The sequence below is a fragment of the Cygnus atratus genome, chromosome 20 (genome assembly GCF_013377495.2).
Source record: "Cygnus atratus isolate AKBS03 ecotype Queensland, Australia chromosome 20, CAtr_DNAZoo_HiC_assembly, whole genome shotgun sequence".
NCBI classification, from domain to species: domain Eukaryota; kingdom Metazoa; phylum Chordata; class Aves; order Anseriformes; family Anatidae; genus Cygnus; species Cygnus atratus.
In genome coordinates this window covers 6,819,363-6,846,347 of record NC_066381.1, presented here as the reverse complement: position 1 = coordinate 6,846,347, position 26,985 = coordinate 6,819,363, and the positions used below count along the sequence as shown (strand labels likewise).

General features: G+C 46.5%; 2 protein-coding genes across 2 annotated transcripts; both read left to right on the top strand.

Annotated features, from left to right (window-relative positions):
- Positions 1–48: 48 nt before the first annotated feature.
- Positions 49–3,610, top strand: PIGS (phosphatidylinositol glycan anchor biosynthesis class S; the record flags this gene model as incomplete). Its single annotated transcript, XM_050714819.1, has 9 exons — positions 49–148; positions 393–484; positions 818–1,016; positions 1,344–1,486; positions 1,588–1,702; positions 1,941–2,086; positions 2,185–2,285; positions 2,604–2,814; positions 2,996–3,610. Coding segments are annotated over 9 exons (1,383 nt in total), but the record flags the coding sequence as incomplete, so codon positions are not given.
- A 528-nt stretch (positions 3,611–4,138) lies between these two features.
- UNC119 (unc-119 lipid binding chaperone) lies at positions 4,139–25,930 on the top strand. Its single transcript, XM_035561065.2, has 5 exons — positions 4,139–4,274; positions 15,175–15,288; positions 17,395–17,497; positions 19,142–19,314; positions 20,074–25,930. The coding sequence occupies exons 1-5, from the start codon at positions 4,139–4,141 to the stop codon at positions 20,184–20,186; spliced, it is 639 nt and encodes a 212-aa protein (XP_035416958.1). The 3' UTR covers positions 20,187–25,930.
- Positions 25,931–26,985: the final 1,055 nt, after the last annotated feature.

Below are 26,985 nucleotides of genomic sequence, written 5' to 3'. Positions count from 1 at the left end.
GTTCACGCTTTTTTTTTTTTTTTTTTTTCTCATTTTCGGTTATTTTTTTCCCCACCAGCAAGAACCGACGTGGTGGCCCGCTATGAGGAGATCTACCGCAGCATCACGGCGAGGGAGGCGGCGGCGCTGGGTGCAGCTACTGCACGAGGTAGTGGGGTGAGGGATTGGGGGGCTGCACGAGGTAATGGGGTGAGGGATCGGGGGCTGCCCGTGGCTCCTAGCACCACGTACGGTGCTTCTCCATCCTTCAGGGGCCTGAGCCAAACTCTGCTGCCCGTGCAGGAGCAGGTTGCTTGTTCTGAGGGTGCCTTAGCAGAAAATGGCTTTGCTGCCCCATGGGATGGGGAACGGAGCAAAACTCCCAGTCCCGCTAACGGTTCTGTCTTCCTCAGAGGCCGATGCTGCTCTGCACGCGCTGCAGGACGCCTCGCCGGGCTCTCTGACCGTGTACGTGGTCCCTGAAAGCTCCTCTCTGCTGCCTCAGGTAGGAGCACCCTGCGGTGCCCGTCCCTGTGCTCCTGCTGCCCCTGTGGGATGCTGCGGCTCTGGGGCAGGTTGGCGTGGAGGAAACCCCCGGTTCTCCACCCTCTCTGCCACACAGGGACGCAGAGATGCAGGTGACCTCGCAAAAAAGGCCTGCAAAACCCCAGGGGGAAACAGGGAGCGCTGGGATCGGGGAGACTTGCGGGGCTGTGTCCCTTGAAGGTGCCCTGTGGGGCAGAGCTCCCTCCCCGAGCTGTTGTGGGTGGCACCGGGCTTTTTGGCACGTTGGCAGAGCCAGCCCTGCTCCCGGCCCTCACCACCACGCCTTCCCCAGGGCACCAACGTCTACGTGGGGAAGCACCGCAGCGCCCTGGTGAGGGCCGGGCAGGGCCTGGCCGCCCTCCGCGCCCGCCTCCAGCAGCTCACGCGGGTCATGTCCTTCACGGCCAGCTCCATCGCTGCCGCCCTCGCAGACCGTGTCCCCGATGGCCAGCTCGGCCTCGACGCCCGGCGGCACTTGAAATCCAGCCTGGGTATGGACATGTGCCCCAGCCCCCTGCCCTTTGGGAAGGCCAGCTGGCTCTCGGGGGGGAAGACGCTGTTCTTGGTGTCCCTGCAGCATCTCGGGATGTCTTCTGGGGTGACAGGCCCCCAGGGTTTTCCCTTCACCCTTGCGGGTTGCTGGGGGATGGGGTCCCTGCGTGCTGGGCCACCAGAGTGTGGCCCCACGTTGAGGAGGGCCAGGGAGAAGGGGCTCAGGTCCTGCGACTCCTGGGAGCTCCGTCGTGGCCACTTGCCCAGTTTTGGTATCACAAATGGGTGGCCGTGCCGGTGGCTTACGGGGCCTGGGTGCTTCGCAGGGTACGAGATCACCTTCAGCCTGCTGAACCCTGACCCCAAGTCCCACGACGTGGACTGGGACATCGAGGGTGCCGTCAACCGCTACGTGCAGCCCGTCCTGGACAAGCTGAGCGTGGTGGCCAACTTCTCAGTTGACTCGCAGGTGAGGGCTGGGAGAGGCGATGGGGAGAGCCCGGCCGCGGCCTTGCCGGGTGCCCTGGGACGCGCTTCTCTGCCAGCAGCACCTGTGTCAACTCCCTGCAGATCCTGTACTACGCCGTGCTCGGGGTGACGCCGCGCTTTGACAAGGAGTCCTCCAGTTTCCTCCTGAGTGCTCACAGCCTCCCGCACGTCATCAACCCCGTGGAGGCCCGGCTGGGTGAGCTCCCAGCCCCACTCTCACAGGATCGGGCTCTGCTGGGGATGGGGCAGCCGTGCCTACACCCTCACCTTTCCCTCCCTGCAGCACCGTGAGCTGCCAGCCCTGACGGGAGTGGGGCTGAGACCCGCCAGGCTGGGCGCTCTGGTCGGGGCTTGCTGCTTAAGGAGAAGCAGGGCTGGGCTCTCTTACCCATCCCTGTGGGCCAGGGGAGTTTTTTGACTCAGTCCCGCTTTAGGCTCCAGCGCTGCCTCGCTCTACCCCGTGCTGAACTTCTTGCTGTACGTGCCGGAGCGCTCCCACTCCCCCCTCTACATCCAGGACAAGGACGGAGCCCCAGTGCCCACCAATGCCTTCCACAGCCCCCGCTGGGGCGGCATCATGGTATGGGGCCCTGGTTCTGGCAGGGTTCAGGCTCCCCATCTGCAGCAAGTGCTGGTGGCACTGCCCCAGGCGTGCCTCACTGACGTGCTTTCCTGCAGATTTACAACGTTGAAGCCCCCACTTCCCCCCAAGCCTCCCTCCCGCTGCATGTGGACGTGGACATGGTGCGAGTGATGGAGGTTTTCCTGGCCCAGCTCCGGTGAGGATGCGCTCTTCCCCACCCTGACCTCTGTGCTCTCCTGATCCACGTGCACATTAGTGGGGACAAAGCAAGCTGTGCCAGAGCCCAGCGGCTCGTCTGGGGGGCTGAGAATGGCTTCTTGTGGCCTTGTTGCTGACCACCGACCAGCCCCGCTCCCTGTTGCCTCTCCTGATGTGGGAGGTTGGTCTTGTGGGAGGCCATCAGGTGTGGGCTGAGCCCTGTTGGGACTGAACGTACCAGAGGGGGAAGAGCAGGGAGCGCAGGCAGGACTGCGGGCTCGTGACACGGTCTGGGACCTTCTCCCTCTGCTCCCAGGTTACTCTTTGGGATATCTCGGGAGGAGCTGCCCCCCGAGTTCCAGGTAGAGAGCCCAGGGAACGAGGGGCTGGCCGACTGGGAGCTGGACCGCCTGCTCTGGGCCCACACGGTGGAGAACATCGCCACCGTAGCCACCACCTTGACCTCGCTGGCCCAGCTGCTGGATCAGATCAGTAACATCGTTATCAAAGACGATGTCGCCTCTGAGGTAGGGCTGGGGTACCTCGGGGAGTGGAGGGGGCCAGGAGTTGCTGTCCGTGTGTGGAGGTGTGGGGCGCTGCCTGGGCCTGGGGGCTGACCGAGGTCCCCAGATGTGTATCTGTGGTCCCCGGTCTCGTGTCCTGGTCCTCTGGGGCCAGGGACTGACCGTCTGTGCTGCTCCCACGCAGGTATACCGCGCGGTGGCCTCGGTGCAGGACGCCACGGCAGAGCTGGCTGAGGGCCGCCTGCGCTCCGCTTTCCAGGCCAGCAAGGGAGCCGTCACCTCCTCGGAGCGGGCCTTCTTCGACCCGTCCCTCCTCCATCTCCTCTACTTCCCCGACGACCAGAAGTTTGCCATCTACATCCCCCTCTTCTTACCCATGGCCGTTCCCATCCTCCTCTCCCTGGCCAAGATACTGCGGGAGGCCAGGCAGCGCAAGAAGGAGCCCACCAAAATGGACTGAGCCCGACCCCGCGGTGCCCTGCCTCGGGGCTGGGGCTGTCCCTACCTCGTGGAGCGCGCTGCCGTGGCCCCGTGGTGCGCGCAGAGCCAGGCCTTGGCCCGGCAGGACTGAGGGCCCGGATGGCAGGAGGGGGAAGAACGACTGCTTTTGGGGTGGGAGATGCTCTGGGTCAGGGCCCTGTGCCCTGCACTCAAAGATGCTGCTTGCGCCCCTCTTCCTCAGACCGGAGCGGGGGGGAGAGGGGCTCCCTGCATGCACCCCCTGGTCCTGCGCTGTGTTCAGAGGGAGCTGATGTACAAATAAAGAACCCCCCCCCGGCATGCAGGGGGCTGGCGTGGGGCTCTGCCTAGCTCTTTATCTGGGGGGTCTGCGTCCTCGTTTATAGGGTATTTAGCCCAAAGCGCCTCTGGGGTCCTGCCTTCGAGGGTATTTATCCTAAAGGACCTCTGGGGTCCTGCCCTATGGGATATTTAGCCCAAAGCACCTCCTGGTGACCGTTACGGGGTTCAGCTGGGAGGGGGGCAGCCCTTACTTGCTGGGGTCCCTCTTGTCTTGGAGGGCACTGAGCCCCAGCCCCCCCCCCGGGCCACTTACACCCCCGCGGGGCCCAACTCCTCCCCGGGGGGTTCTCAAGGGGGTCCCCAAAACCCCCTCTGGCCTCCCGTGGGCGCTTCCCTCCCGATGCTCTGGGGGCTATCCCGGGGGGGGAGGTTCCCTTTCCCGGGGGGGGGGGGCTCCGGGCGGAGCCGGGCCGGGGGCGGGCCGGGGGGCGGGCGGGGCGGCGCTGCCCCTCCCGGTGCGGCGGGGCCGGCGGCGGCAGCGCAGCGGGGCCGGGGCCGCTCACGGCGGCGGCGGCGGAGCGGGGCCATGAAGGTGAAGAAGAGCGGCGGGACCGGGGCCGGGGCCGGGGCCGGGGCGGCGGCGGCGCGCACCGAGGAGGAGCTGGGCCGCAAGGCGCTCATCGGGCCCGACGACGTGCTGGGGCTGCAGCGGGTCACCAGCGGTACGGGGGGGGCACCGGGGGGATTTTGGGGGGATGGGGGGGGGGGAGGAAACTGGGGTGCGCGGGGAGTCGGTGGCCCTAATAAAGGGGGGAGAAGGGGATGGGGAGATGGGGAGTTGGGGTGCGGTGCTGCAGGGGGTGGGGGATGCGGCACCCCCCCCCTCCCCCCGTTGCCCACCAGGGATGCTCAGGTCAGGGAGCAGCCCCCCTGCAGTCCCCTGCCCCGTAGGGATGCTCGTATTGGGGAGCAGCCCCCCTTGAAGCCCCCTGCTCTCCAGGGATGCTCAGGTCGGGGAGCAGCCCCTCTGCATCTCCCCCGTCCTGCAGGGATGCTCAGGTCAGGGAGCAGCCCCCCTGCCCTGTAGGGATGCTCATGTTGGGGAGCAGCTCCTCTGCCCCCCAGGGATGCTCGGGTCGGGAAGCAGCCCCCCTGCGGCTTCCTACCCCGCAGGGATGCTCAGGTTGGGGATGCAGCCCCCTGCATCTCCCCCCTGCCCCACAGGGATACTCATGTTGGGGAGCAACCCCCCTGCAGCCCTCCTGCCCCTCAGGGATGTTCAGGTTAGGGAGCAGCCCCCCACTGTTGGGGGTGGGAGCTCAGGGCTGAGATGCTCCCCGTCATCCCCCTCCTGCTGCTGTACCCCTTCATGCGGGGCTGGGCCAAGCTGAACCCCCAGCCCGTGCCCCCTGCAGTGGTGTGGGGGCCACAGATCCAGCGAGGATGGGGGCTCCTTTGCCGCAGACCCATCCTGCAGCCTTCCCCAATGGTTTCCCCTTCTCTGGTGTAGCACCGCTGGTCCTCAGAGCATCCTGGGGGCAGCCTGCAGTTGGAGGGTTTGTTGTGCTTGGCTGCACAGCTCGGCTGGGACCAGGTGGTCGCTCACGTTGGATCTGCTGGGATTGCAGCACCACGGGTCGGGAGAAGGCTTGTGCTTCAGGCCAGCCCGGCTGTAGCTCTGCCAGACTGTCCTACTGCCCCCCAGGCCCTATTGCATCTCCTGGGTCACCTCTCTGGGTTGTCTCCCTGCGGGCAGTGTGCTGAGCAAAAGGGGAAGAAGAGAGGGCTGGTAGGGAGTTGGGGGTGACCTGGGTGGCCGGCCGTGCTCCCTTTTGCCTTGGAGCCCTCTGTGATGTGGCATCGGAGCAGGATTCGTGTCGCAGGCTAGTGCTGCTCTGCGTGACAAACCCTGGAGAGAAAGGATGTGGTCGTGCGTGCAGGCAGCCCCGCGGGCCTGCGTGGTGAGCAGCACGGTGGGGTGAGCGGCAGGAAGGGAGGAAAGCCCTGCGGGGGCTCAGCGCTGCCCCTGGGGAAGGGGTCGGGGAGGCTCCTGGGAAGAGGGGCTGCTGATCTGGGGGGGTCCTTGGGTCCAGCTGAGATGCTCTGGTGGGCTGCAGTGGCGTGATTCGGGCCCAGAAATCCTGCTGCCTGTAGCAGAAGGAGCCGTGCAGCAGGCACTGAAGCGTGCTGCCAGCGTTCTCGGAGGAGCAGCAGTTGGATGGTGAAGCCAGCGACAGCTGCGTTAAGTGCTTCATGTGCCTGCTTTACTGTAGCCTGCGTGCCCCTGCGTTCGGTGGTGTTGTCTGGAGGGGCTGCAGACACACGTCCAAACCTCGCCCTGGCTCCCAGGGCATGCAGACCCCACGTGGCGTCACCGTGGCCAGCGTGGCTGGCGCGGGGCTGGTTTCCTGCCTCTTCCAGCCTCAGGAGCACAGGAAGGACAGAGGAAACGCGTGGAAATGCCTCGCTGCCCTCCTGTTAGGAGGCTTGCTGGTGTGAGGGTAACGCAGGGGGTGCAGAGGGGTCCTGAAAAACAAGGACCAGGCACCACAATGAGCCCTGGCTAATGCCTTCCCAGGGGAGTGCTCGCCTGTCCTGCTGGGCACGTGGCAGCTCTCAGATGCTCTCCATACCTGAAGTCCTCAGTGCACGTTTAGGGATGCAGGTGTACAATACATCCATGTCGAGTGGATCTCATTGCCTGTTGATACTTTGCAGCACCCCTTCTCAAGGTGTTTCCCACCTGGTGGCTTTAACGCAGAGAGCGAAGGCACAACAAGTGTTTTTATACTCCTTAACACGTAATGCTTATTTGGGGCATTCTGTGGCCTTTACTCATTTCTACAGGTCACAGCAAGCTTGTAAAAAGACTGGAATTTCTGGCAACGTGAAACCATTCCAGGCTTGTGCTCCAAGCAGAGGGTGTTGCAGGGAGGAGGAAGGACCAGGCTGTGGGAGAGAAGTTCATGGCTACCCCAGCCTGTCCCCTGTGAAGTTGGGGCAGAAACGATGTTTTTGGTGCACTTCTGTGATCCCAAAGTACACGTGTGCAGGGCTGTGGCCAAGTTCACACTTTAGTGTACAGTTGAAGGCCTCTTGAAATCCCCCTGCCAGGTCCCTGTATATTTTTATCCCTGCCTGCCTCTGACAGGCAAACTTTTCTCCCCATTTGCCATGGGTTAGCACCTCACAGAAACCATACAGGACAGGATGTACCCACACCAAAGATGCGTGCTGGACCTGTCTGGGGTGTGTGTCTGTCCTCGCTGAGTGTCCAGCACTGGAGGAGGAGAAGGATCGTGTAGCAGGGGATGCCGAAATGATTTTACTTCCTGAGAGCCTCCTTCTAGCTCCTCATTCTCACCTCCCTCTCTTCCTCTTCAACTTTTGGCTTAAGCACTGTCATAAACCCAGATTCAACTCCTTCCTCATTCTTTCTGCTTGCAGCTCAGTGTATACAGCCTTGGTGCCTGGGGTTAGGACAATATTTAGGGTGTGCCTTGTGCCTGGCTTGAATTTGAAAGGAGGATATGAACTGGGGGATATGGGGAATGCTCCTCAGACCAGGAGAAAGACCAGCTACTAGTCTCTCCTCTCTGAGTTTTAATATGTGGAGATTAAGTGAAGCTTGTAAGGAGTATCTGGTATCCTGACCTTGGTCACGTACGTCTTTTAAAGGGTATTAATAGCAGTGAAAGGCTTTGAGATGCATTAAGGGGACCATCAGAGAATGGTGAATGGAGAGGTACATGGTTAAAATTTCTTTCTTGTTCTTTTTTTTTTTTTTAATTTTTCTTCAGCCCTCTTCTTAATTAATTCCTTTCCTTTGAAAACCTCAGTGCTTGCGCCACCAAGTAATCCAGACTCGTGGCCACGGTCCCCTGCATTTCAGCAGCCCTGGTTCTGATGCCCAAAGTCACGGTGCCCTGGCCAATTTGAAGTTGAAGCAGAAGTCGGTGGTGGGATGAGAATTGCAACAGTGATGTCCTGGTACCCTGGATATCCCTCAAAGTTCCATATGGGGTGTGTGATCCAGTTAGGAGAGGGACCACACAGTGTGGCTGGCGGTGGTAGCAGGGCACTGTGCTTGCTCCAGGAGGCCCCTTCCAGCCCTGTGCATTTGGGGCACGCTGATCCTGCAGGAGCTCTTTTGGAGCCAGGGTTTGCTGTCCTGTGCTTGCTCTGCCTGCTGTGGAGCTCCTCGATATGCTCCTTTCTGGTATGCTGGGGAGATCTGCTTGCCCCTCCGTCCCAGAAGAGTGGGGTCTCTGAACCCAATTTGCTGCTTGTGGTTGCCGCACGCTCGCCAGGCAGTGTGCAGGCAGGCTGCTAGCCATGCTCTGGTATGTGGGTGGGGGGAAAGTCCTTGCTTCTGCATCAGGAAGCACAGCTGGGCTTTCCCTTTCTGATAGGTGCAGCTGACGAGTGACTAAATGTTAAATGTCTTGGGCTGGGAAGCTGGAGAAGCAGGATGTGGCTCTGTGGCAGAGTGCACTCGCTGCTAAACCAGAGAAACCCCTTCTGTAACTAGCCAGAAAAGCCAGCTGGGCTCTGCTCTTAATGTGTTCTAATAAGCTTAAAGGGGGAGTTGTGCAAACTGTCCTGCATATGCTGTGTCCTTTCAATGTTAAACTCTCCAGCTCCAGATCACTTCTGGGCACTAGAAAGCCTGATGGATCTGGGGTGCTGCCCCAGACTATCTGGGTCTTTTGGTTGGACTGGATCTGGTGCCACTCCAGCTAGATTAGGTGTCAGGCAAACAAACCATTTCCTTTGCAATTAGCAGGATTTGTTACTTGCTCATACAACTGTGCTCGCAAAGAGGAAAACCTTGTGACGTGATTAATTTGGGATTAGCAAAAGGAGCAGGGCAGAGCTCACTTCAAATTGCGATTAATTACCGTAGCAGCCAGAGGATCAGAGGAGCCCGCTTGCAGTTATTGGGATGTCGGTGTCTGCGAATGCCACGTTCTGCTTTGTGGGGCCAGCTGAGAAGCTGGGGCCTGGTGTCCCTTGTCCTTGGTGTCCCTTGTCCCTGGTGTCTTTGACCACGCTGAATCTTGCAGCTTTGCTGGGTCACGCCGTGCTACTCCCACATTAGCTGCAGGGCAAAGCTAATTCCAGCAGAGCTTTAATTTCTTTCTCTGTCTTTGGGGTTGGAGCCGTTGGTGGTCAGCAGGAAGATGATATTACTGCCTTTGCAATACCAGCCCCTTTTGCCAGCATGTGATAGCACCAGCTGTCAGATAAGTAACAAAAGGCAAGAGGTTGCCCTGTGTATAATAGTCTCAGGCACCCGTAGAGTTTGCCTCTAATAATATAAAGCTGATCTTATAAGCTTTATATTTTAAGCTTTACTCTAAGGCTTATTTTATTTTAGAAAACCAAAGGGTTAAATAATTGATTACATACTCAGAAACAATTATAAAACAAAACCTAAGTATAAGGAACACACACTTAATCATTTCTGAAACTAATCTCTTCCTTGAGCTGTCATTTAGGATTTCTCTGAGACTTTTCTCAGCAGCTTTAGCTAAAGGCCAACTTGGCAGAGGGCTGCCTGAATGGGCAGGGCAGGCCCTTGGTGGGTGACTTTCCTACCCGATTTGCTGTAGCGTTAACAGGAAGCTGATGTGTGCAAATCAATCTTCAAAGCCGCTCCTGGACTATGGCTTTCCTTTCCTTCCCCAATTAACTGAGGAAATTTATTGTACGAGGAGCTGTGATTAGCTGGGGGTGTTTGTGAGGAGGTTAATGAATCACCGTTCTGACTTGTCCGGGGCTGTGATGTGTAAAAGTGTTTTGATATGCTGATTTCTTGTAGCAGAGTGGCATCCCAGGGCTATGTCAAGCTGCTGTCACCGTGGCTTCTTTCCCAGGCAACACAACATACGTCGAGAACCTTTTCAAGGCTTTGTGACAACTCACATCCTAAAGTGTTGTGTAGATGAAGGGTTCTGTTAGCAGTCTCGCGCTACAATATGGCCTGCTACATTTCCAAGGGGGCACACATGGCATGTGTGTAGCGCAGGGTGCCGAGCTGGCAGCCGAGTGGGTTTCTCCTTCTGCCAGTGTTGCTGGTTGGGGCCATCCCTGGTGGAAATGGCAAAGGTAACTAAATAAATAGATAAAGGGAAAGCTGTGGTGTGGGCTGGGGGAGTCAGCCTGGGGCTCTGTGCAGGGCCTGATTGCTTTGGCTTAGCCCTGTGTAAGACCAACGCGAGCTGATTTTGTTAATGGTCTCCACTTGTTAATGTTCTCTGCATTGTTTCAGACTTTGTGTATGGTCAGCATAAACAAGGGGGCAAGAAGCAGTGTCTGGAGGCCTTAGGGATGAGGAAAAGGGCAGCTCCTACCTTACTTAACAAGGCCTGGAGGGCTGTGGTCAAATTAATTGTGAGAAGGTGAGGTCTGGAAAGCTCTAGCAACAAATAAAAGGGGAAAAAAGCAGGCTGCCATAAAAAAGCAGAGCCTGGGAGGCCTGTCGAGCTGTGCTGCAGGACTCGGTGTGTAGTTTGGGAAGGCACGCTGCTGTGTGGGTGCACCTTACGGGTAACAAGGACCATCACAAACGCCCCGGCTCAGACCCTGCTTGGATTCACTCCATGCTTAATGCACAAATGTGTCACTGCAGAAAAGCTCCTGTGGGAATCCTCCTAGTACAAGAGCTTCTTTCTCCGGGCATTCACAGCAGGCTAATTACTGAGCTAGGCAGGAGGGCTGCAGGTGCCTCCCTCCCCGATTACCCCCGGCCTTTGCTCGTCCAAAAGCCGTGACTTCAGAAACGGAGTGGGGAGATCGCTCTCCCCTCGTGGCCTGTCCTCTCAGCAGCTTCCCCAGAGCAGCAGGGTGCTGGAAGGCAGCTCCCCTGGGGAGCAAAGGGTCCGATCTCAGTGCTAAATGTGCAGCAGGGTGATGAGCTCCGTGGCCAGGCAGTTGTGGGGAGCTCTGCCATGCTCCGGTGCCACGTGCTGCTTCAGGATCTTGGCTTGCTTGTCTGCCGTCCTCTTTACAGGACTTGAAATGCTGAGGCAAAGGGCAGGGGAGATGGTTTAGTGTTTTCGTTAATTGAACTGTGGTTGTCTGAGCAGACATATCAGTACTGGCTGAAACTTGCCCTGCCTTCCCCTTGAGGTCTCGTACTCAGTCCTGCGTCAACGCTCTGCGTCTTGACTGGTTTTGTGCTATTTTTGCTCGCTTCCTCCTGAGGCTCTCCAATCTGATAATCTCCTAATCTCCAGCTCCTAGCAACTCATCTGCAGTTGTCTTTGCTTTATACCTGGCTTACATCTTGGGAGCAGTCTTCAAAATAGCTTCTGACCTTGTTGCCTAATGCATGTTAAGAAACAGGCCTGCGTGGCAACAGGAGCCTTCTCATCCCCTAAATTCTTGTTATTGCCTGTGCCGGGGAGAGGTGTTCCTATTACAAGTCAATGCCATTGCATCTATTTCTTGTACGACATCTTCCTGATTTGCATTCTTCACTACCAGAGTTTGAGTTCTTCCTTACCCCTGCTACACTCCGCTCACCTCTCTGGGCGATTAAAGCTTAAAATAGGAGCTGCCCAATCTGAGCTTGGATGCTCTGATGAGCAGCACAGAAATATCTCTGATGTCTGTTGGAGAGGACACGTGCTTTCCCCTGGTTGCAGAGAAGGAGAAGAGATCTTGAAAGGAGCATGATGAGCAGTGCTAACCCTCTCACTCCCATGATCTTCTCCTCTTCAGAAAATGTGCCTGGGTGAGGTGGTTGCAAAGGACACCTGAAGTTTTAGCACTGACTTTTAGCTTTCTCTGATGAGGATTAAACACCTAATCTCTTCCACGGGATAACTGAAGTAACAGGGAGAGGGCAGGAGGAGAAAGTGCCTTCATTAGCTTTCCTCTTCTGGGGATAGGCATTGTATGATTTCTCACCTTTGTGTTCTTTTGTAACATTGGCTTGTTAAAATGTATGTCTGGAAATAAGAATGAGGGTTCACACTGTACCACTGCTCGCAAAAGAACAGGCAGTACCTGCTGCTATTGTCTAGGCTGTGTTGTTGGTTTTCTTTTGCAATCTTAGTTGTTTTTGGGAGGGGAGGAAGGTTTCCCAGGTCAGAACTGGCTCTTCGCTGGGTTAGGACAGTGGAGGTACCACCTCAGAACTGTAAACAGGGAACGAGCATCCATGGAGTCTCATAACAAAGCTAGAGATCTCTTGATGAATGCCATGCTACAAATTTTTGTTTGGTTGGTTGTTTTTTTAAAGCACTTTTTTTATACAAACGGAATCGGAGAATTCATACAGAAATCCATTGTGTCTGGCTCAGGAAGCCCACCACCTCTGCTGCTTCCTGAGACTGCTGCAGTGTTGCTAGTTGTGCTTCCAGCCTCTTCAAAACCATGGTAGGTCTTAAGATAGAAAATGTAAGAGTAGGGACTTGCAGATTTTGGGGCATGATACAGAGATTATGGGGAAAAAAAAGCCAAAGAGACATGAGCAGGAATAGTGATGAGGGAGAAGTAAATGCTAGTGTACTAGGCTTGGCCAATTTGCAAGAGCTTGCTCTGTGCTTTGAGCACAAGTTGGTGAGCTTCTTCCAGGAGGATTTTGGATTTGGAGATCTGGGATATACCAGTTCTCTGTGCTTTAGGAAGGAGTAGGAAATGCTCCTCTTTTGTGATTTGTTTTTGCACTATTTACTATGGGTATGCCTCAGAACAAAAGACAATCTGCTGGGTTTTCTAAGATGATGCTGATGTGTCCATTCCTTCATTCCCTGTTCAGAGGGTGCGTTCCATCAGTGGTGAATCAGCTGAGTACTGAGGGCTTGTGCAGGGAGACACCGTGATTATTTGGCTCCTGATGGGGAAACAACACAGCCTGCTTTGGGGGAAGCAGAAGAAATAAGAAAATATTCTGTCCTGAGCGACCAAAACTACCTTTCTTGTAACGATCCACTTCATTTAATGGAGGTTTGAGCAGCCTTATGTCTCACTGAAGCAGACGTGGATGCTGCCTCCATTCCCCAAACTGTGCTTACTGGGACTTAGGATAATGAAAGCAGATGATGCATTTAAGTGCGTCATGGAAGTGTGGGCAACTGGGCCCTGCAGTAATTTAAAAATAAGTGTGTGTGAGATGAGATTAGCAAATTTGACAGTGCTCAGCTAAGCAGAAGTTTCTGCCAATTCCAAGCACAACCCTCGCGGTAAGACCTACCAGTGTGCCACGGGCTTCTACTATGTTTGGGAAGAACATGGCTACAGATTTTTTTTTTTTTAAATACAGACTAAGAGGAATATACACTTTTTTTTTTTTTTAAAAAAAAAGCACTTGATTGCAGTGCTTTCCCTCTATGGTAGCTAATCCTCCCAAACGTCACCCGGTTAGATACTGGCATGATGATTAAAATAAATAAAGGGTTTCAAATACTTTCCGTGCAAAAAGAGTTGGGGAAAAAAATAGCGCAGGGGTGCCAACGTCAGGAGCAGGAGTGCGATGGGGATTCTGCTTGGGGTTTATTCCTCTTCCGGGGGCTCGGCTTTGCTCTCCTCTCCTGCGGATGAGTCGGGGCCAGTTGCTGTAGCAACACTGCTGCCAAGGAGGGGGATAAAGCTGTTGCCATGGTGCCGGATGGGAAGGAATCCTGCAGAAGGAAAACACTTAATTATTAACTTGCAGACAAACGCAGCTTCAGGCTTGCCTTCGTGCTCTAGGGAAGGTGTCCCGGGCTCCCAGGCGACCACGGGCCTGTCCTACAGCCCCTTGCCTTGATGGAGAGCAGCTGGCCAAGCGTGGCCATGGGCCGTGGGAGGTGAAGTTGGGGCTGCAGGAAGCTGGGCCCGCTTGGGCAGCTGCTTGGAGGTGGGAAGGTGCAGGATGGGCTAAGAATTTGGGCTCGCTGTTGTCTTAGGTCCTAAAATTACCGTGTAACTGCATGACATGTGCATGAGGACTGTTCAACTTTAGGGCTTGTGGCAAGGGGTTGATATACATTTCTGGCCCCTCGCCCTGGGTAGAGTTAAAAGAAGGACAGAAAAGACAACATTACGCACTTTGTAGGCTATTTCATCTAACAGTAGGCGTTTGTTTTCTTGTGGCAGTGGAAAGATTGAGCGTTCATCTTATTCCTCCTGCTAGCGCAGGTACCGGTGTTAGATTTAATTTGTGCCATGTTGACAGGAAAAGGGAATCCTCCCTGCCGAATGCCAGAGATGCTTCAAACACAGTTCTGTCTTAAAGCCCGTTTCCTTTGAGCATTCACCATCTGGTGGTGATGGTGGAGAGTAGTAAAATCGTCCAGAGAGTAGGTTTAATACTTGCGTTCATCGTCCCAATGAGTGCTCAGACAGTCCTCCAAGTTAAGAAGATTTGCAAAGAATAAAAGGCTTCCAGGAAGGTAAAGGTGCTAGATGTGCAATTCACGTTGAGCCGCGGCTAGGAGCAATCTTTCGTAATGCTGACTGTGGCTGTCTTTGTCTTTCACTGCAGAGGGGCCTGATTTCTCTAATTACAGATTCCAGCATGAGAGCTTGTTGTCTCGTAGCTGCAGCGTGTGGCATTTGGGATGTTCTTTCGCTGCAGCAGAACAAGCTTTTATTTGCTCCTTATCCATAGGATGTGAACCATAACCCCAAGCCATAATGTAGGTACCTGATTCGTTCCACTTGTGCTGACGTAGGAGCTGTAATAGACAGGTGTGATCTCTACAGTGTGACTTGGGTTTGTATATTCAATGAATAAGCCCCAGGTGGATGAATATATTTAGAAATAGGAAAAGCAAACTGAAGTAAGTCATTAACTCAGACTGACAACTGGAATTAGTATCTTAGAATTAGAATGTTAAAGTATTACCTCTACCTTAAAACTTCTAAAGCAAGTCTTCTAGAACATGCAGATGCATTGTCATTCAACAGCCCTCTTGGCTTTTATACACACATTTGTTTAGATTTGCCAGGACAAATTATTGGAGCTGCTTTCAATCTGTGCTTATCAGCAATGTGAAAAGTAATCAGGAGGCACCAGCACTCTTTCCACAGAGGGGAGACTGATATCCAGGCCAGAAGGCTGCTTCAAGGCACAGCAGGGCTGACGCTTGGAACGATGACTTTCTACCAAAGACACTGACACTGGTGGAAGCAGGGAAAGGGGCTGGTCCCAGACCAGTTCCTAGTACTGGGAAAGGCTTCAACGCCATTTCCAGTGCTGAGGAAAAAGTCCTTGCATGGGACAAGCATGGGTGGAGAGAAGAGGCTGTGCTTTGTCTGCAGAGGGCTGGAGATAGCAGAGATGGCACAAGGGAGGAGGACGATTCCTGTTCCAGCTAAGTGCAGTCGGCTTAGTGCCCACAAAGCTGCTTAGCGCTTGCATTTTGCCAGAGGGCAGCTTTTAAAAGAGGCAAAGCCTCTTACACTGAGAAGGCAAGGATTTGGTGGAGGTGCTGACTATTCTCAATACCCTGAGGAGAAATGGAACCAGGGGATGCTGGCACAAAGTTGGAAAAAAGCGATGACCTTTCAGCACTGGGGCAGAGAGGCCTTTTTCGCATTCTGTCCAAGCAGGGCAGTGTGAGCACTCAGTACTGGGACTGTCTTTGTAGACATCAAGCTTTCACTTTAATTTGCCTTCCTCTGCAGATTATTTGTGCACTCCAGAGGAAAATGTTTACAAGATAGACTTCACCAGGTTCAAAATCCGGGACATGGAATCTGGCACAGTGTTGTTTGAAATCACCAAACCAGCAGCATCAGGTGAGTGCACACACAAAATACTGTTTTCATGAACACAAACAAATGCTCATGCCTGCTTCCTTTTGCCATGCCCTTTACTCAATGTGTGTCCCAAAAATAGGAGACACTTTAACCTACAAGAGGGTTTGAGTCCCAGCTTGCAGCAGAAATCCTATTCAGGTATTCCTTTGTACTAATAGTGAACAGAAGTCATTGCTACTGTATTCTCGTGATTGCCATCTGTGGTGAGAAAGGACAGATGGATATTGTAAATAGAAGCAAAGAAGGAGGAGGTCAGCACGTGTTAGTTTGCTGGCTGTTCATCAGCTAGAGTCCTCCTGTACATAGCTTAGCTGTTAGCCTAACGGCTTTTGGTCAGGAGTCTTGAAAATGGTATTTCCAAAAGGGACAAACTTTATGTCAGATGTGCAAACTGAAAATTAGACAAACTGAAAATTTGCCTCCTACTCTGGCCTATGTTAATATGTTAGGTGTTACTTGTAAGCATCAAAGTGTTACTGTTACCAGTGATAAAGCAAAACACCAATGCAACTGTTCTTTTTGTGACCACACTCTGTTTTATATCTTCCTCATTTCCCTGCATGTGAGAGGAAGTTTTCTGTAGCTTAGCGATATCAAACCAGGTATGCTAAGGTGAAATGGCTTGTTCAGAGTCACACTGCAATCCTGAGTCAGAGGTAGGAGCAGTAAGTCCCTTCAGAAGATGTGTATTGAACCTAAGGGGCGTCTTGCAAACACTCCCTCTGAGTAACCAGCAGTGGACGGCTTAGAGAGGATAGGAGGATGGTAAGCACATTGTCCAGCATTCTCAGAATAGTTTCCTGGCCTATATTAATGTATGATCGCAGGAGTTCCTTTGGAGCGGATGAAGTCATCATATTTAATAGCCTTCAATATTTTTATTTTTATTTTTTTGAATCTATGTAGCAATTTCTTGATCCAATTTACCATCTACAGTGACCTATGGCAAGCAATCTCCCTGCGTAACCACATGATATGGCTAAAACTGTCTACTTTTGCTTTGGATCTATTACATGCCAGCTTCATTAAGTGTCCTATAATTATTTCACTAGAAGAGACAGTGAGCAGCTAAGTTTTAAAGCTCCCAATTTATATACTCTTTCAAAAACCAGAGTTTCACCTCCCTTTCAATGTCAGTGAGTGAAACCTAAGAGGAACTTAAGTTAAGAGTTTGGTTTTTTTGTTGCTTATCTTCTTCTTCTCTCTCTCTCTTTTTTTTTTTTTAAATTAATTAATTATTTTTTTAAAGGAAATACCTTTAAGGAAATTGTCTTGATAACAATTTAAAGTTTATTCTTTACAAAGTTGCCCCCCCATACCATACTGACTCTGAAATGCTTGTGTGAATCTCATTGTGCCTGTTATTTTATGAACTTGGATAACAAATCCGTTAAAGAATTGAGTGTAATGAGATCACTTAAGTGGCTATTATTAACAACAAGGAAAATAAGAATTAGAACCTCTAATGCATAGGACATAGTCCTTTAGTTTGGTGAGAAACCCTGAAGCTTTGATCTGTGAACCTTTTTGCTCATAATGCACGTTTTCTTAGTTAAAATAAACAACCATTTACTGCTTGTGCAGACCCTGTAAAAAGAGCTCTTTGTTGATTCAGTGTTCTGCCAGAAAGGAGCTTTAGGTATGTTTTGTCCAGAAGAATTGATTTCTGGCACTGCCAAATCAAAGGAAATGGTGCGGTCTGGGGTACATACGGAGAGCAAAACTGCCACTGAAGCTGAGATCAGTGCTTATTGAGGAATAAATCACCTAACGAGGAATATACCACCTATTTTTCACAGTGGTAATATTAGAAAGAATGTTCTCCCTCTCTATTAGAAAGAATGTTGTGCTCTGCGTGAATATAGGCATAAATTTGCAAACCCTGTCAGTGAGCAGAAGAGCCTGGGAAAGGCCTCTCTGATGCAGAATGTCCCCCGGGTTTTTCACTGTGCTTCATCATATCACGCAGACTCCAAAAAGACACGGAGAGGTTCTCTGTGGAGGAGAGGAAAGTTAATGTGGTATTTTCACTGGATTTCTGTTTCTCAGACGACAGTGATGGAGCTTTGCTTTGCGCTTTTCCAGAACGTGAAAACAATGACAAGAAGGACATTGACCCAAACGCAGGCCGGTTTGTACGCTATCAGTTTACCCCAGCTTTTCTTAGACTTCGGCAAGTGGGAGCCACGTAAGTAATTACTCCTGTCCTACTTTTTCTAGTACAGAGAACAACTGGAATCTTATAAAAAGTGGCCGTTGCTTGTTGATCCTGTCAGGAAGCTGAGTTAATAGGGATCTTTTGTTATTATGATCTCCAAACATATTTAATGTGTGCTTTGCTTTCTCCATTCCTTCAGCTTGTTTATATACCTCAGGAATAGGCATGGGGTCAAGGAGATTAATGCTAAAGGAGGCAATATGATGGACAGACTATCTAGATGTTCCAAGTCATTTGCACCAGAATAATTTTTGACATGTCTAGTAGTACGCATGCATCCACCAATAAACCACACCAAAATGTGACACCTAAAGGATCTTTCTGTAAAGCATCAGGCCAAAGTTATTGCTCCTGTAATACAGGTGAAAGGCTGTATCTTTTCTTTAGTAAAAGTTAGGAGTAATTTATCTGTAGTTGTATAGTGTGCATGGGGAGATGCAAGTTTTGGTTGTATTTCCTTTTCTGGCCCCCCAGAGTAGTAGTGGGGGGGGTTCTTTGTCTTTACTGGAGATTTTAGGAGGATATAGGTCATTATACGGCAGGTTCTTTTGTTATCTTTGTTTTTCTTTACATTCACTTAAGTTTAAATTAGATCTAGTTAAGAGCTTTATGCCCATTGCTATTATGGCATTAAGTCCATAATACTATAATTGAGTATCAGTTACAGTTTCCAGTACGAACCTACTTTTTCAGGTATTTAAAATCACATTGGATTGCAGTTTGATAGATCCCATCAGCAGCAAATGTGTATTTCACAAGAGTTGATGTACCATAGCTTTGCTTAAAAAAAAGTATTTCCAAGAGCTAAATTAAAATTCAGCATTTGGTTATGATAAAAAAAAGAATTACAATTTGCTGACAGAGTGTTTATAGCAAAGTTGCACATAACCACTTCCTCCTAATTTTAAAGAAGTACACCGTTTAGATTTTGTCTCGAAAGAAAAAATAAAATTACATACCATTTAGCACCTTTTTGACCGCTATTCTGTTAAAATGGTAAATACACAACTTTTGATTTGTGCTAAACTGCTAACAATGTATTCCTGGTTTAGTCATAATTAGTGTATCATATATAATTAATACTACCTTTCTCTCAGAGGTCATGCTTCCTAGTAAGATAAACTTGAATTTGGAGCTGATTGAAACTTCTTCCCTTTTACTATTTAAAAAGCAGAAAAGGATGAAAGACAGTTTATCAGTATATCTGTTGTTTTTTTTTTACTGCCTATCAGAAGAATTAAAGTAACTTAATAGCAATGTAACTTGAATGCAATGCAATAAGGAACTTCTAGTGAGTGATCTAGTGAAGTACCCAGTATATTCAGAGGGATCTCTTCTTCACTGAAGATGATTTTAGGATTGTAAAATTTTCTTGTTTCCTTTCTTTTTATTTATTTCTTAGTAAAAAGAATTAAGATAGAGTATAAGCCTTGATTTTTAATGCTGTGTTTTGTCATTGTGAACTTTTTAAGAAAAGGAGGAAAAGATCCTTTGATTAGTACCACTGCTTTTAGTTTTGGCTTTTCTTAAAAGAGCTCTATTCTATATTTCAGGAATGGTTGAAAGTCTCGCTTTAGAAAGAAAGCTCATTTCACTCTTATCCTTCTTTTTCAGGGTGGAATTCACAGTAGGGGACAAACCCATCAATAACTTTCGCATGATTGAGAGGCACTACTTCCGGGATCAGTTGCTTAAGAGTTTTGATTTTGAATTTGGGTTCTGCATTCCCAGCAGTAAAAATACTTGTGAGCACATCTATGAATTCCCACAGCTCTCCGAGGATCTCAGTAAGCTCTTTTCAATTACTGTGAGGTTAATCTCAGGTGTTTTGAAGAAGCACTTTCTTACAGTCTATAAAAAGTGGCTATGGCAGAATACTTCCAAGTACCTCCCAGACAAAGATTTTCTTATATATATATATTTCTTAATTTTTAAATTTATTTATTTTCTCCCCTTCATAGAAGGGAAGCTTCAGTTTTTGGGATAATTGTATTTGTATAAAAAATAACTAAAAAACTAGGACTAAAAAGATGTCCAGTAAACAGGTAACTTAAGTGTTGTGTTCTATTTTAATATTTGATGTGCTACATTGATTGAGAAGTTTTATTTTTAGTATGAACATAACTTTTATTTTCTCTCCTCTCTCCCAAGACAAACAGGCATGAATACTAAATCTGAGTGACCTTATATTCTTTATAGCCCCGATAATGTATGTCAGTACTCATATTACAGTCTGTGGAAAATGCAGTGGTATACTGCTGTCTCACCACAAGAAATTTCTTTTGAACTGTTTTGAGGATAGGTAGAACACTTATACTTTGTATGGTGCCTTAACATGTTTGGATTGTGTTTGAGTTCCTTAGAACTTTAAACAAAGGGTTTGGTTAGTTTTTTTTTTTTGTTTTGTTTTTATTTTTATTTTTTTACTTGAGTGTTTGCTGCTATCTGAGTAATGCTATTAAACATAACTGAGACGCAGTCTCCAAGAAACCCAGTGCAGACTATTTGCCTCAGTGTAACACAGTTAATTTTCTTTTTCCCTGCAGTTCGAGAGATGATCCTTCATCCATATGAGACACAGTCGGACAGTTTCTACTTCGTAGATAACAAGCTGGTGATGCACAACAAGGCGGATTATTCGTACAGTGGAGGACCTTGAGCGCAGGATGGGCAGCCAACCTGTGCTGGCCTTCGCTTTCCTTTTGAAGTCGTCAGGGACACCAACACCTTCAGTTCAGTTGCCTACAAAGTCAACTGGACAAGAATCCACAAACCAAGGACTCTGCCACAGTAGGAGTTTCATGACTAAATTTGCCAGTCTAATCTCTTTCGATCTTTGAAGCAGACCCAGTTCTTCAGAACCCTAAGCAGTTCTACAATGCTAAATGATCTTTGGATACCACTTCCCTAAGTTCTTTAGGTGTCTGCTTTGAAAATGGCCTTGTGGGACCTGGGGGATTTTGCCCTAATTGTGTGGATTTGTGTTCTTGCCCTCAAGCATTTTTAGGACGTGATTGCTTTCTCAAAGAATGCAATCTGAGAAACCACGTGAGTGGATGGATGCAAATGCAGAGTTTTGTTTATTTCTTTCTCTTTGTGAATGCTTCAAAAGCATGGTCAATGTAACTTGTACATCCAGTCGAAAACCTTACAAAATCAAGTTTCATCCTTAGATTATTTCTCTAAATAAGCGTCTCATCCTTTTGTTTTGTTCCTTCTATGATTTTTTTTTTTTATCTTGGAAATAATGAAACTTGCAGTGAAGACCAGTATTTCAATGACAGCTGTTTTTAATCAGGCACTGTCCATTTGCATTTCAGATGAAAGCAAAATAGTGTTGAGTGTATACAAACCCTCATAAGCATTCTCCATTAATTTCATTTTTTGCAAACTGAATCCAGAATAATCTGAAAAAAATGAAGGATTTTAGTTGTGCTTTAACACTTTTACATAGCTAACATTCATCCTATTCATTCTATATGTTATACATGCCTGTTTTCTTTCATCTCTGCTCATACTAAAACAAGGGCTTCAGCAATGCTTGCTAGAGCAACACTTTTATTTGTCTAGGGCAGTCAGAAGGTGTGGACTATCCAATTTTTCATTTGTGTCTGAAGAATGTTATAAGGGTGTTTTTCCCTTTGTTAAAAATGTTTTGCATTGGATATTAATACAACCGAAACAGTAAGTCTAACAATGTAGCCTTAAAGCTACAGCAAAAATATAGCAAAAGCTCTATCTTCAGACTCCATAAGAAGTCTAATAACAATCTTGCACAAGTTTCTCAGGATGTACTTCTTAGAAAGATATTAGTGCAGTGAAGTAGGAACATCAAAAGAGTAAACTAGTGCATGCAAAACAAAACCTGAGAGGGCTGTGTGGGGTAAAAAGCTTCCATCGTTTATTTTTGCCTAAGTAGCCTGTTGTCATGAAACCCTTACTCTAAAGATGAGTTCAGTGATACTTAAAAAGGAAAAAAAAAAAGGCAGTTGCAGATTGTAGATATTTCTATAAATACTTGATGTCTCCATGTCTATTTCTGTGAGTTTAAGTGGAACGTTGTATGTTAGCCTCAGATATGTGTGACTGTAATAATTTTTATAAAATAGCATTTCCAGTTGTGATTAACATCTTTCTAGTCACAATCCAAGCCAAACAGGAGAACTACAAATGGTTTCAAATGTAGCCATCTGTCTAAGAACAGGGAGATTTTGTACTATTATTGGAGTTGTGATCACTATCAAATGTGTTAGCATTTGTATCTGTTTTGGCTTTCTTTAATTCTGAAGGAGGATTCAATTTTCTAAAGAAATACAGTGAGTTTAGATTACAGTACAAGTTTTTTTTTTTTTTTTTTTAGGATTGAAAGTATGTAGAGTTCACTGATTTTACACGGTATCTTGCAGTAATTATTATCACAATGAGACTTGTATTTATTGCTATTTTTTGTCTCTGATGTATAAAACCATAAAATTTACCCTACAGCTGACTTATCAGTTTGAGGATTGCAAAGAATTTCCTTATTATTTGTATTAGGCTTTGAGCTACTGATCACTAAATTTTATAGCACAAAAATTACAAAAGGTGAAAATAGTTTCAAAAGTCTAGGTCCTCCCCACCTTTTTTTTTCCATCAAGGCTGTTAAACTGCCTTTATATTCAATGATGCTTTGCAAATTTGAATATTGATTAATTTTGTTCCAACTCTTGAATGAGCATATGTACTGACTTGAAGACAGATTGAGTGTTTCTGAGTGGCACCTCCTATACAGGTTTTTTTTGTTTGTTTGTTTTTATCTTTAAACTCTTACCTGCTGTTCGTAACAATCACTTCTGTGCGTAAGGCTTTTAAGAGACTTTTAGCAATGGTGCTTGGCCAGAATTACCAGTCTTACATTTCCAACAGCTATATCATGTCAGTATATTTCTGTGAGAGCAGTTGTTGTACTTTGGTGTAGACTCTCGTCAGTCTTGGGTTATCATACTCAGTATCCTCTCTGTATATGAATATTGTAGCAAATCATTGTTTGCTGCACTGAAATAGTCATGTTCTGCTCATTTTTTTATGCTACCTCCTTTAAAGACTTTAGAAGTCAAAAACAAAGGTAATTTGATAAAAATGTTACTGAAATCAACTAAGACATGCTCCTATGAAAAAAGACCCTAAAGAAATTTACCTTGTTCCCAGCAGTACACTATGTGGTTGAATGGACTTTCTCAGATTCTGTGTTTTTCAGTAGGTTTGAGGTTAAACATAAAGTGGGTGAACTATCCACTACTGATCTCCATCCTGAATTCTGTTCTGATAATACAGATTCCATGAGTTGTAATTTCAGGCTAATAGAAAATTTAGTGTGAATCATATAGGAGATATTTTACGAAGTGAATTTACTGTCGTCTATTATTAGGAATACTTTAAAACAGGAAAAAGTTAGGCATTTCCAGTAAAATTAATTTCAATCTGCTTTAACTTTTCAGGTTGAGGATTTTTTTTTTATTTTATTTTTTTTTTTAGAAGTCTCCACAATTTCCTACAAAAAAGTTTCTATTCTTAAGCCAAGGCAAATAACAAAACTTTCTGTGGGAAGTGTAATGAAGGTGGTTTTTGCTTCTCACTGCAACAGATATCAATGTTATTGCTTAGTTTCACTTGGAAACATGTTTGCATTTTTTTCAAAGTCATCTACATTCAAAATATTTACAAACATGGGGGAATCACTGACCAGGGGAGAGGTTCCATTCATTTTCTACCTATTTATGCAGCAGTGTAACATACAGTGTCAACTCGGGACATTACATTTTTGCACATAAATAGCGCTACAATAATGTTTCTTTGAAAACTTTTGCAGTACAAATGCTGTTCTAACGCTGCGTCTGTCCTTGTTTTGCATTAAATCTATGTGCAAAATTTAATGTTAAAGACCATGCATTGTAAGGCACTGAACAATTTCAATTTTCATTCATCTGAAAGCGAGCTGGTTGCTCTCAGACAAATTGTAAAACGAAACCATGTTTTTCCCCTTAAATTGGCAGCTGATTCTTATTAAAAACCAGTTCAAAGTCAAATCTCAACAAAATCTTAACAGCATGGTTCAGAGAAGAATATATTAATCTTCCTGGCTAGTTACTATTTTTTATTTTAATATTAATCATTATTGGGTTTACTTTGGAAGCTCACCTACACAATCACTAAATATTGTCTTTGAAAAAAATATTTATTGTATTTTTTTCTCTGTTCTCATTTAAAAAAATATTTTAATTAGCAATATAGGTCTGTTCCAATGAACCAGTATGGAAAATTGGGATCTGGCTTTCTGAAAGCAAAAGAAAACATCAAAAAGCTAACCAAGATTATCTGCTAGTAATAACTAGTTGTTTTCTATCATAAGATGTTGATTGTATGTGTACTTTACATAATGAATTAATCTTGGAAAAAGAAGTAGGTGCTAATAGTAATTTTTATTTATTTATTTTTTTAAACAAGGAAATTATAACTCAACACATTCTTTCACTTTCTCAGTCTTAAATCCTTTACATTTCAGGTTTTGTAAAGAAAAGTAACAGTAAAATATTTGTGGTTAACTGCCACTGCTGAATGGTCTTACAATTCACAAACTTTAGGGGCAGAAATAGAACAATTTATTTTCAAGATTAAGACACCAAGGATAAGTATGGTTTAAATTTTTGCAGTTTTGTTCTCATTACAGTGACAAAAGCCAGAATTGTTACTGTGAATATATCCTTTGTATTGGTGACATTTATGAAATAACTGAATAATCCACTCTCCCTGACTCAGAGAGATTTCTCTTTTTCTTAAAGTCTCCTTTATTTCTCTTTCTGTAGAAAGCCTCTCAAGTTTTGAAAACAATGTGTTTACCAAAAAATGAAAGAGCAAATAGAACTGTATGCATTGTACAAATGTTAATGAGACAGGTTTACATGCATTCAATCTAGTGGTGAAAGATATCTTTTGGAAAAAAATGAGGGAGAGGGACAAGGACAGGAAAAATGTTAATTTCAGCTGATTGAACCCACGAGCTTTAAGGCCATGATAAGTGTAAACATTTTTTCTTTTGAGTTTTGAAATAGCTGGTAGCTTTTGTTAGCAGTTCTTTTAGATAAGCCTAGCACAAGCTCTATTTATACAAAAGCACTGTTTATACAAATGTTTCAATACCAATCAGATATTAAATCTCACTGACAGTTCATATCATTTTTTAAACACGGAAAAATATTTGAAGAGTGTGATACTCCAGGCCTCAAGTGCAGCTCAATTATTTTCTAAATCACAGGACAGTCTGACTAAGCGGGTGAAATTGTGTTTGTGTCTGTTCACAAGACATAGTTAACTGCCTCCCTAGAATCACTGTGTTAATGCCTACTGTGATGTCTGCTTGTACCTTAATGCTACACTGAGAAAACCTGTTTGAATGTGACATTGACGTTTTTGCATAGAATCAGAATTGTCTGTATTAAAGTGTATTTATAAAAAAATATATTTTTTGTGGAAGGAAAGTAGGATTCTAGTTAATATACCATTGGGAAAATGTTAGAAACATTTTTACCAAGTTCATTTATAATTCTTTGTATCTTGTTAGTTACCTGATCTGTTTCCTATAAGAACATCCACTGTGGCCAGTTTAGTGGCAATGCAATGCACTGTCATGCAGAGAATCTGGTTTTCAGAAAACTGGGAGTCTTTTGTTTCCTTTTGGGACAGTAAGAAACTGAGTAGGTTGCCAGGAGAAAAAGGAACCTTGGCACCAATTCCACTTCTGTGGCTTTGGCTTCAGTAACTAGTCTGTTTGACTTGTTTGCAGATAGATAAGTAGGGAGAACAAAGATTGAGAATTCAGGGTGAGAAAATTAGATGCTACAATTTAGTCTTCCTGTAGGAGGAGAGAACTAAAACTACACAAGGACTGAATAAGAAGTACACTTGCTTATAATTATTTAACATTGGCAGCTTAGGCATAAATGTGCAGACTAGGGAATATGCTTAACTTTTTCCATTACCTCGGAAAAATGGTTAAAAACATGTCACCTTCATTAGCAAGTGTTTCTTCTCCTGTAACAAATTGCAAAATGTAAAAAATAAATAAAACAAAACAAAAACTAAATAAATTATTGATCCTAGAAATGGGGGTTCTTGTTTATTTTATTTAACATTGCATATTTATTTTAGTACATTAAAAACATTTAAATATTTTTTTTATTTCTTCCCTCCATATTTTAACTCCAATTTTGTGCAAATTTATGTAACTAGATTCAACTTCTGTGATTGCAAACTAAACAATGCACGTGTAAAAACTCTTCAGTGGTTTGCATAGTTACATAAGTAAAACAATTAAAATGTTTGAAATGGGATTCAGCGTTCTGATTGGTGAGAGTATCTTGGGGCATAATTAAAATAAATTATTCTCAAAGTACGTTAAAAAAACTTAGGAGTACCACAGATCACAGTTTTGCACGAGGTTATGCTTTGTAAAAATCTGCCAGCTGCTCTATGGAGAATTGATTTTTGAAATTAATGTGGCACCTGCAATTCTCGTCTCTGCCATACCGAGTAAAACCACAACATCTGCTCAAACTGAAACAAATTGTATTGGGATAATTCAATCTTGATTTTTTTTGATGTTTTAGTCCTGTTTTTCTCAGCATGCCCGGGAATACCTCTGTATTTTTCTGTGAAGCAAAACAGCTTACCTACTCCTAGAGGAAAAAAGTATAATGTTTTTGTTTGAAAGTATCTGCTGTGATTTTGATTTGTTAGAATTACAGAGGACACCTTAATAACACAGTATCCAGCAGAACAATCATTTTGTACTGGAACTTGCAGAAGAAATTTATTAAGAGAAGGCTTTAACTTTTGGACTATTACTTGGAGCTGCATGAAATACCTGCACTGAATTCTGCAATTGGGTGATGACTTGAGCACAGGTTTGTAACATGACTATTGTTCAGCTATCACTCATCTGAAATCTGCGATGAAGACATAATCAAAAGTTTGACATCAGTTCTCTTACAGACTCTTCTAAATCAAATGATAGTTTCTGGTTTTGCCCGTACAGGCTCTCTGTGTTTAGACACTCTCTCCTGATTAAGCGTACTCTTGGAATTACCTGAACAACAGGAAGCATAAGGTCTGTTTTCTTAGAATTCTTGAAATGAGTAGATGCTGATTTCACCGAATACCTAAACAGCAGAGATAGCAAAATCAGTCCTAATAACTCTGAAGGCAGGTTAAACGGTCTCTGATGCTTTAGTATAATTTCCTGAACTGTTTAAAAAACTTCTGAGGCTGAAGAGAGCCATCAAAAAAAAATCAAGAAAAAGTTTCCCAGTGTTAAATGTCTACAGAAATAAATGTCTCAGTGTTCCTTAGAAAGCATTAACAATGCTTTTTCATCTTTTTTTCTTAGGTAGTATGTGTGTCTCATATTTTACGACTAAGTATGC

Excerpts from the sequence above, each read along its gene's own strand:
- UNC119 (XM_035561065.2), top strand. The coding sequence starts at position 4,139 with ATGAAGGTGAAGAAGAGCGGCGGGACCGGGGCCGGGGCCGGGGCCGGG. Across the intron at positions 17,498-19,141 it reads CTTCGGCAAGTGGGAGCCAC|GGTGGAATTCACAGTAGGGG; the intron begins GTAAGTAATTAC and ends CTTCTTTTTCAG. Across the intron at positions 19,315-20,073 it reads ACAGCTCTCCGAGGATCTCA|TTCGAGAGATGATCCTTCAT; the intron begins GTAAGCTCTTTT and ends TTTTCCCTGCAG.